The following is a 9866-nucleotide window of genomic DNA, read 5'->3' on the forward strand; positions in this document are numbered from 1 at the left end:
TGCTGGGAAAGATTGAAGGTGGGAGGAGAAGGGGATGACAGAGGATAAAATGGTTGGATGGCATCACTGACTCAATGGACATGAGTTTGAGTGAACTCTGGGAGTTGGTGATGGACAGGGAGGCCTGGCGTGCTGCAGTCCATGGGGTCGCCAAGAGTCGGAAACAACTGAGTGACTGAACTGAACGTGATAAAGCAAACAGTATAAATTGTAAACATACAGCTCCAGTTTTTACAAAGTGAATCTCTATCCAACACAATCAACACCCAGATCAAGATACAACACAACCACAACACCCTGAAAGCCTCCCTCATGCTCCCAGTAACAGGGGAAAGGACAGGTTATCTGAGAGAAAAGAAGCAGGATCCCAGTACCCTCACTCATTACATAAAAATAAATTTCAAGTGGTGCAAAAATTAATCATACATGATAAAAACTTTGAAGTATTAGATGGAAATAAAGACACAGTTTATAATGCAACAATGGGCAAAGAAAAACTCTGAACCCATGAAAGGAAAGACCGATCAGTTTGACAACCTAAAAAGTAAACAACTTAAAAAGTAAACCTAAAAAGTTTCACATTAAAATGTATCATAAACAAAGTCAAAATTCAATTTTCAAACTAGGGAAAAAAATAGAACACTTATGACAAAGGACCTTTAAAAACTGAGTACTTACAAGTTACTATAATCTGCATGTTGTCTCCTGAAAACCATGCTAAATCTTAATGCCCAATGTGATAGCATTAGGAGGTGGGGCCTTTGGGTAGTGATTAGGTTATGAGGGCAGAGCACCCACGAATGGTGTTACACATTATGAAAGAGGCTCCAGAGAGATTCCCCAGCCCTTCATCATGTGTGGACACAGGGAGAAGCTGGCATTTGTAATCCAGAAGAGGATCTTCCCGAGACACCAAATCTGCCAGTGCCATGAATCTGGACTTCCCAGCCTCTAGAACTTTGAGAAATAAATCTGCTGTTCATAAACTACTCAAATGTGGATTTTGCTGTAGCAGCCTGAACTAAGACAAAAATCAATAAGAGAAGGGCCTAATAAACAAATAGAAGAAAAAAAAAGGAACTACTTATAAACACACGAAAAGATATCCAATTCCACTCATTGAAAGATATAAATTTTTAAAACTATACAGAGACTATATAAAGGGCTCTCAGAATTCATAATAACGATATTTTCTGAGGAAGACAAACAAATGACCTAGAAGCACATAAAATAATGTTCAATAGCATTAGGCAACAGGAAAATGCAAATCAAAACCACAATGAAGTAACACTTCACACCCAGTAGGATGGCTATAATCAAAAGTGGAGAGAATAGCCAGTGCTGAAGAGGATGTGGAAAAATCAGAACCCTTGTGCATTGTTGGTGGGTGTGTAAAATGGTGCAGCTGCTTTGGAAAACAGTCTGATAAATCCTCAAAGAATTAAATACAAGAGCTACTATATGACCCATCAATCCCACTTCTAGGTATATTCCCAACATTAATGGAAAGATATTTCCACACACAAACTTGTACACAAGTGTTAAGAGCAGCATTATTTGTAACAGTCAAAAGATAGAAATAGCCCAAGTGTCCACTAACTGACAAATGAACATACAAAATATGCTATATCCACCCAGTAGAGTATTATTCAACCATAAAATAGAATAAACTGCTGAAACATGCTATAATGGGGATGAACCTTAAAAACATTAAACTAAGTGAAACATACCAATAACAAAAGATCACATATTATGTGACTCTGTTCATATGAAATGTCCAAGACAAGGTTATCTATAAAGACAAAGTGGAGTAACAGTTGCCTATGATGGGGCTGGTGGTTGGAGGAGTGGGAGAGTGATAGCTTAAACATATGGAGTTTCTTCTCTGGGTGATAAAAATGTTCTAGAGTGACTATGGTGGTGGTCTCACATATCTACAAATACACTAAAAACTACTGAATTATACACATTAAATGGGTGAATTATATGATGTGAACTATATCTCAATAAAACTTTAAAAAACTATGAAGAAATATCATTTTTCTCATATCTGCTTAGCAAATATTTAAAATACTTAAAACATATTGCTTAGTGAAGGAGGCTACTCTGTGTTGGTAACAGTCTATTTCATGGTTTGGGTGGCAAAGGTGAATGTATCTTCTCATAGTTACTGACATACCTCACTGTATGCAAGTTACACCTCAAGAACAAAGTCCATAAAAATACACATACACACACTGTGTTGGCGATGGAGTGGATAAAAAGACACTCTTCTTCTTTGTTACTGGGGATGTAAGTTGATAAAAGCCTTTTAGGTACATAAATTGGTAAGTTTATAAACAATAAAAGACATATGCTTTGATCCTAAAAGTATACAGTACTCACATGTACAAAAACTTTCACTGCAACCTTGTTTGTTATAGGAAAGGTGTTGAGAAAGCTAAATGTCCATCAACTAAGGCCTAAGTAAATAATGGTATAATCATACCAGGGAATACTATATAGCTGTTAATAATAATGAGGCAGATTTACACATATTAAAATGAATCTACCTCCAAGTTATAGAATCACATGAAAAAAAGCAAGCAAGGTACCTGTATATATGATATGCTACTTCTATGTGGGGAGAATATAAACCTAAGGGGGGGCAGTCAGGGTAACTATTTACATACACACATATATATATTACATCTCTGTAAGGACAAAGAAGAAACTAGTCATCACAGCTGAACTAGGAAACATTAACTTTGTGCCTTAAAAAAGTTGACATTATCATCAATTCACATAAAATCAACTCTTTCAATGTAAAAGCTATGGTACTTCAACACAGGTGAATACCATGGAGCTTCTAAAGAGAAAATTCTGCAATGCTTGCTATAAATTCTAAAACGCTTCCTAATTCCCATTTCAAAAGTTCCCAAGCCATTAAATAGCAGTAGTAATAATAAACAATGACTTACATCAACACCTCCAAACAAGTCAAAAATATAAGTATTTGGATAAGTGGTTTCTTGGGTAAGTTTCCTCTCTTCAGTAACAAACGCCATAGCCTCCATGGAGAGAAGAGGAGAAATTTCCTAGTGAAAAAGGAACCAAGAGACACTGAGTTCTACCATCCAACACAAACCACACACCAAAAGAACAGTTTGCATTTTAGTCACAACTTGAATTCCCATGAAGCCAAAGACAGCCTCCACAATGAACGATAAAAAAAAAGCCAACTTACAGAAAAGCTGATATGATAAAAGTTGTTGTAATCGTAGTAGAAGCTAACTTATTAAATGCTTATTATGTACCAGGCATGGTTCTTCATAAGTTACCTCTTTTAAAAAATCCTCACAACTCTATGACGTAACAGTAATATATTGGCCCAATTTTACAGATAAGGAAACTAAGACACAAAGAAGTTGTCAATGTCAAACAGGGTATGTGACAGAGTCAGGACTTAAACCTAGGATGTCTGGCTCCTGAGTCTGTGCTTACAAAAGAAAGCATAACTACTGTGGGTCAAACAGGAGGAAGAGTAGGAGGAATACAGGGTCCTACTCATTATGCTCTCTTCTCAGGAACCGCAAGGGAAGACGGAACCCACTGGACTAGAGCAGTAGTTCTCATACAGTGGTGAGCATCCAGTCACCTGAAGGACATGTTAAAACCCAGACTGCTGGGTCCCATCTGCAGTTTCTGATTTAACAGGTCTGGGCTGGGGCCTGAGAATGTGCATTTATCGTTAAGTACCCAAGTGATGTTGATGTTGGTCGAAGTACCACTCATCAAGAAAAAGCAGAACTCTCTCTTACAGATAACCTATTACATGACAAGCACCGGATTTCTATACTTAAGTCCATTTCATCCTTAAAATAATTCAATGAAGTGAGTATAGTTTGACCCATTTTACAGGTTAAAAAACAAAAAGCACAAAGTTGTACAAGGTCACATAATTAGTGGGAGAACTACTTCCTCTGGGTTTCATTTCTCTCATTTATAAAACTAGACTATAATTCTGCTGGCAACACAGTACAGTGGAAGCTGGTTTCAGGAGCAGGACAAATCTGGGCTCATCATGATAACCACGTGAACGTGGGTGGATTATGCTGAGTCTGTTTTCTCAACTGAGAAAGGAAATGCAGAAGACACCTGGATTTTCCTGCTCAGTATTTCCTTTTCTCTTCTTCAGGTAACAGCCCTACTTCTGTGGAAGAATACGAGGCCACACACAGATGTCAAGATAAGAAATAGACTGCCTAACTCTATTTGGCCCCTGAATTCACATCTGTGCTTTCTGAAGATGTGAGACAATAAAAAATCTTTTTCGCTAATCTGAGTGGGTTACTGTTACATGCAATCAAAGTATTTTGGACTAATCCACTAATACCACCCATCTCACAGAGTTATCATAAAAATTAAATATGCCTGGTACATAGTAAATTTCAAGTATTTGTTGAATGCATACAGAAATGATGATTACATAGCAAGCACTCACAAATATGGATTTCCCTCTTTCATCTACCTCATATCTCAGAGATTTTGCAGGAATCAAGTGAAATAATGTATAATTCTTCACAAAATGTTTTCAAGCAAGCCTAAGACACTGTAATTATTTCTATCCTAAACCAAACTGTGAGAAGATTAAGAACACAAACATCTTTTTATAAACTTTTACTTGGGAATGATTTTCAATTTACAAAAAAAGTTGTGTAGACAAAACATCTCTTCTGAAAGGTAAAGATTAAACTTATCTGGCCCTATTAATATCTAAAAATGATTTATGTGAAATAATAAACAGAACTTCACATATGAAAAACATATTTTATTATGATCAAATATAACTTGAATAGATTTTAGCTACATTAGAGCCAGTAATCTAAATTCAAAGTTGGACCTGCTTTCCCAATATGAAGTTTGACCTACTAAATCAGAAATTCTACTGGCAGGGCCCACCATTAACAAGGCTTCCAGGTGACTCTGTAACACACTCCAGATTGAGAACAACTGCCCTGGATGTCTCTGCACTCTTTCCAAGTCCCTTCACCTTCCAGATGCCTGTCATACTTATCAACAACCACAAGGCCACTTCCTTGAAGTCTCACCCAAATGGGACCTTTTAAATCCCATTGAAAAAGAATGTATCCCAATCCCAGGGCAAGGCCTCCTTAATTAGGCAAGTACTAGGACAAAACACGGAGAAGGCGATGGCACCCCACTCCAGTACTGTTGCCTGGAAAATCTCATGGACGGAGGAGCCTGGAAGGCTGCAGTCCATGGGGTCACTGAGGGTCAGACACGACTGAGCGACTTCACTTTCATTTTTCACTTTCATGCATTGGAGAAGGAAATGGCAACCCACTCCAGTGTTCTTGCCTGGAGAATGCTCCCCCGTGCTGCCCATAGGTGGGCTGCCATCTATGGGGTCGCACAGAGTCGGACATGACTGAAGCGATTTAGCAGTAGCAGCAGCAGGACAAAACAAGTGTGAATAAAACCCAGAAGTATATACACCGGGAACTTTATGGTGATTATCTCTGTGTGGTGGGATAATAGGTGATTTTTATTTTCTTCTTTGCACTTTTTCTGAACTTCCCAAATTTTCTACAGCTTACTCAATAAATACAGGCTATTTTAAAAAGCAGACTGAAAAAGAGGAATAACCCAGATGTCTGGTATCACCTGGAGGCCTGAATGCAGCCCCTCCAGTGCCCCTAACAGTTACCTTGAGGATGTTTTGGCATTCAACGAAGTCACTGTGGAGGTGGCTGGTCGCATACAGCTTAAGGAGCAGCTGCGGAATTCCACTCCATTTGGACTGTTTGTCCCTTTCCGTCAAAAAAGTTTCAGTGAACTGTAAGTCCAAAGGAAAAAAAAAAAAGAGGAAACTATTACTGGTGAGGAAAGAAGTACTAGAACATACAGCAAAAGAGAGCAGCTGGCTCCCAAATCCACCCAGGACAAGTAAGTCAAAGGTCTTTCTAGAAACCTTCCAAAGTTTCCCGACAGCCTGTAAGGTCAAAGTCCAGCTCCTGGTTTATGATACACCCCCTTCCTACCCTATCACCTACTTTCCCCTCTTAACTTCTTCTTTGCCCAATGCACACTCTAGGCTCCAAATGTATGTGTTCTCTCTCTATGCTTTGCATATGTTCTTCCCCCGTACACAGCTCTGTATAGGTATGCCACCTGTATGGGGAGAAAATAAACCTAAGGTGGGAGCAAGAGGCGTAATTATTTACACACACACATATACAGGTTTGAACTGCATGGGTCCACTTACATGAGAAATTTTCTTCAGTAGTAAATACTACAGTACTACACAATCCATGGCTGGCTGATTCCACAGGTGCAGGGAAACTGTGGGTACGGAGGGCTGACTCTTAAGTTATACAAGAATTGCGACTGAACAGTCAGCGCCCCTACGCCTCTGTGCTGTTCAAGGGTGGACTCTATGCCACAGAACATTTCTGGGCATCCTGGAAAGCTCCTCCTCCTCCCTGTCTCTTCTACCTGGAAAGCTCCTCCTCCTCCCTGTCTTTCCTACCTGGAAAGCTCCTCCTCCTCCCTGTCTCTTCTACCTAGAAAGTTCCTTCTCCTTCAAAATGCAAGCCAAAAAACCAGAAACTTTCCTTGATAGGACTTCCTCTCTCTCCTTTCTGAGAGGGTCTGGGACCTTATCTAACATTTATCGTACAGTATCATAGTTACTGGCTCATTTGTCCTAACCGCCGCCGCTACAGAGCAGGTGCCAGGCTGTGTTTACTGCACACACCTTCTTTCTCCCCAAGGACGCCAGGCACGGAGCAGGGGCTCAGTAAGTGTCTGAAGGCATGAGCAATAGCCTAGTCTAATGACAGGTTCATTAATCATGGCAGTGTCTATTTTGGGGATATGGCATTATCGGTGCCAGAAGTGAATTATTTTCATGTAGACTTATCCCTCAATTAGATCAAAAGCTCACTGCAGCTTACAAAGGACACGCAGGTCTTCAGGAACAGCTTGGCCTATCCTGATGCACATCAGTACTCTGATCTTGGACAAGTCCCATTACTCTTCCTGAGCTTGTTTTCTTAGATTGTAAAAATAAAATAATTCAAGGGTCATGAAAGATAATGAAATGTTTCTGAATATTTGTATTAGGGTGAACCGTAGGAAATTACCATTTCTGTAGGTCTAAATGATTATCAGAAATGTTATATTCTTCAAGCAAACTCAAATTAAGGCAAACCCCAAAACAACGGAAAAAAAACAAAACACCTTTCCCTTCCTTGAAAGGAAAAAGACAGAAAATAACAATGGCTTCATGGGTCTTGGCAAAAGCAGTGCTTACAAGTTTATAGCTATAAACATTTATATTAAAAAGGAGAGCAATCTCAGATTATCTTATCTTCCATCATGAGAAACTAGGGGGAAAACGGAGTAAACCCAACCCAAAGCAAGCATGAGGAAATTAAAAATATCCTTGCAAAAATAAGTGATATAGAGAAAAGAAAAATAACAGGAAAAAAATCAACAAAATCAAATTTGGTTCTTCGAAAAGACCAACAATATTAAAAATAGTTACACTGACTAACTTACATTGACTCAAATTACTATATATTCAGGAATGAAAGAGGAAACAACTACCAATTTTAAGGAGATAAAAAGGTTTACATGGAAATACTAGGAGCAACTATATGCCAACAAACTACATAAATTAGATGAAATGTACAAATTCTCAGAAGGACACAAATAACAGAAACTAACTTAAGAAGAAACAGAAAATCTGATATACCTAAAACAATTAAAGAGATCAAATTAGTGATTTAGTACAAAAGGAAGAAAAGGAGGGAGGGATGGAGGAAGGAAACCACCCATAAAAGCCCAAGTCTAGATGCTTCACTAGTAAATTCTATTGAACATTTAAAGAGAAATTGGCAAATACTTCACAAATTCTTCCATAAAATAGAAGAAGGAACACTTCCCAACTCATTCTATGAGGCTAGTATTACCCTGATACCAAAACCAAAGACATTAAAAGAATACCTAGAAATAAACTTAATCAAGGAGGTGAAAGACCTATACTCTGAAAACTATAAAACAATGATGAAGCAAATTAAGGATGATACATAGAAATGGAAAGATATCCTGTGTCCTTGGATTAGAAGACTAGTTAAAACGTCATACACTCAAAGCAATCTACAGATTTAATGCAATCCCTATCAAAATATCCATGGCATTTTTCACAGAACTAGAACAAATTCCTAAAATGTATATGGAACCACAAAAGATCCAGAACTGCCACAACCATCCTGGAAAAAAAAAAAAAGAACAAAGCTGATGGTATCACGCTCCCTGATTCAGACTATACTACAAAACTACAGGAACCAAAACTGCACAGTACTGGCACATGGATGCAGACACACAGATCAATGGAACACAATAGAAAGCCCAGAAATAAACCCACCACTTACGGTCAATTAATTTATACCAAAACCAACAAGAATATACAACAGTGAAAAGACAGCCTCTTTAATAAGCAGTGTTGGGAAAACTGTATAGCTATATGTAAAACAATGGCATGTGTAACACAACACTGCAAATCAACTATACTTCAATAAAATAAATTAAAAAAAAAGAAATTTGAACATTTTTTCACAAAATATAAAAAATAAACTCAAAATAGATTGAAGACCTAAATGTAAGACAAGAAACCATAGAACTCTTAGAAGAGAACAGAGGCAGAACTCTGACATAAATCATTGCAGTATGTTTTCTGTGTCTCCTCAGGCAAAAGAATCAAAAACAAATAAATGGAGCCTGATTAAACGTAAAAGCCTTTGCACAGCAAAGGAAGCAATCAACAAAATGAAAAGGCAGAACCCACTGAATGATAGAAAATATTTGCAAATGATATAATAAGGGATTAATATCTAAAACATATAAACAGCTCACACAACTCAAAGCAAAACTACAAAAAACTAATTAGCACAAATTAGCATAACATTATAAATCAACTATACTTCAACAGAAAAAAAAAAATATAAACAACCCAATTTAAAAATAGGCATAAGACCTAAATGGACATTTTTTCAAAGGAGACCCACACACACACTTAGAGCTAATCAATGAGTGTGGCAAGGTTTCAGGATACAAAATCAGTATACAAAAATCACCTGAATTTCTATGCATCTGCAATGAACAATCCAAAAGTTAAAATAAGAAAGCAATCCCATTTGTAACAGCATCAAAAAGAATACTTATGAATAAATTTAACAAAATATAAGATCTGTACAATGAAACACAAAACATCATTGAAAAAAATTAAAGAAGTAAAGAATGCCTAAATAAATGGAAAGCCATTCATGCTCAGAGATTGGAAGACTTAATATTTCTAATATGGCAATATTCTCCACATTGATGAGACGGTTGGATGGCATCACTGACTCAATGGACATGAGTCTGAGTAAACTCCGGGAGTTGGTGACGGACAGGGAGGCCTGTTGTGCTGCAGTCCATGAGGTCCCAAAGAGTCGGCCACAACTGAGTGACCGAACTGAACTGATCAAAATTCCAGACGGCTTCACTGCAGAAACTGACACTACATTTATGCAGATGACACCACCCTTATGGCAGAAAGTGAAGAGGAACTAAAAAGCCTCTTGATGAAGGTGAAGGAGGAGAGTGAAAAAGTTGGCTTAAAGCTCAACATTCAGAAAACGAAGATCATGGCATCTGGTCCCATCACTTCATAAAAAGTGATATAAAAATAGATGGGGAAACAGTGGAAACAGTGTCAGACTTTATTTTTCTGGGCTCCAAAATCACTGCAGATGGTGACTGCAGCCATGAAATTAAAAGACGCTTACTCCTTGGAAGGAAAGTAATGTCTCTGCTTT

At 37.9% G+C, this 9866-nt stretch overlaps 1 protein-coding gene across 2 annotated transcripts in view; it reads right to left on the minus strand.

Moving 5' to 3' along the window:
• TRPC4AP (transient receptor potential cation channel, subfamily C, member 4 associated protein) overlaps positions 1-9866 on the minus strand; it is a 69955-nt gene that overhangs the window by 49299 nt on the left and 10790 nt on the right. For both annotated transcript variants that reach the window (XM_010854892.1, XM_010854891.1), the window contains exons 2-3: positions 5711-5839; positions 2961-3077 (exon numbers count right to left, since the gene is read on the minus strand). In XM_010854892.1, coding sequence (XP_010853194.1) covers positions 2961-3077; positions 5711-5839 — 246 coding nt within the window. The remainder of the gene's footprint in view (positions 1-2960; positions 3078-5710; positions 5840-9866) is intronic.

Source organism: Bison bison, unplaced genomic scaffold (genome assembly GCF_000754665.1).
Source record: "Bison bison bison isolate TAMUID 2011002044 unplaced genomic scaffold, Bison_UMD1.0 scf7180017864352, whole genome shotgun sequence".
NCBI classification, from domain to species: domain Eukaryota; kingdom Metazoa; phylum Chordata; class Mammalia; order Artiodactyla; family Bovidae; genus Bison; species Bison bison.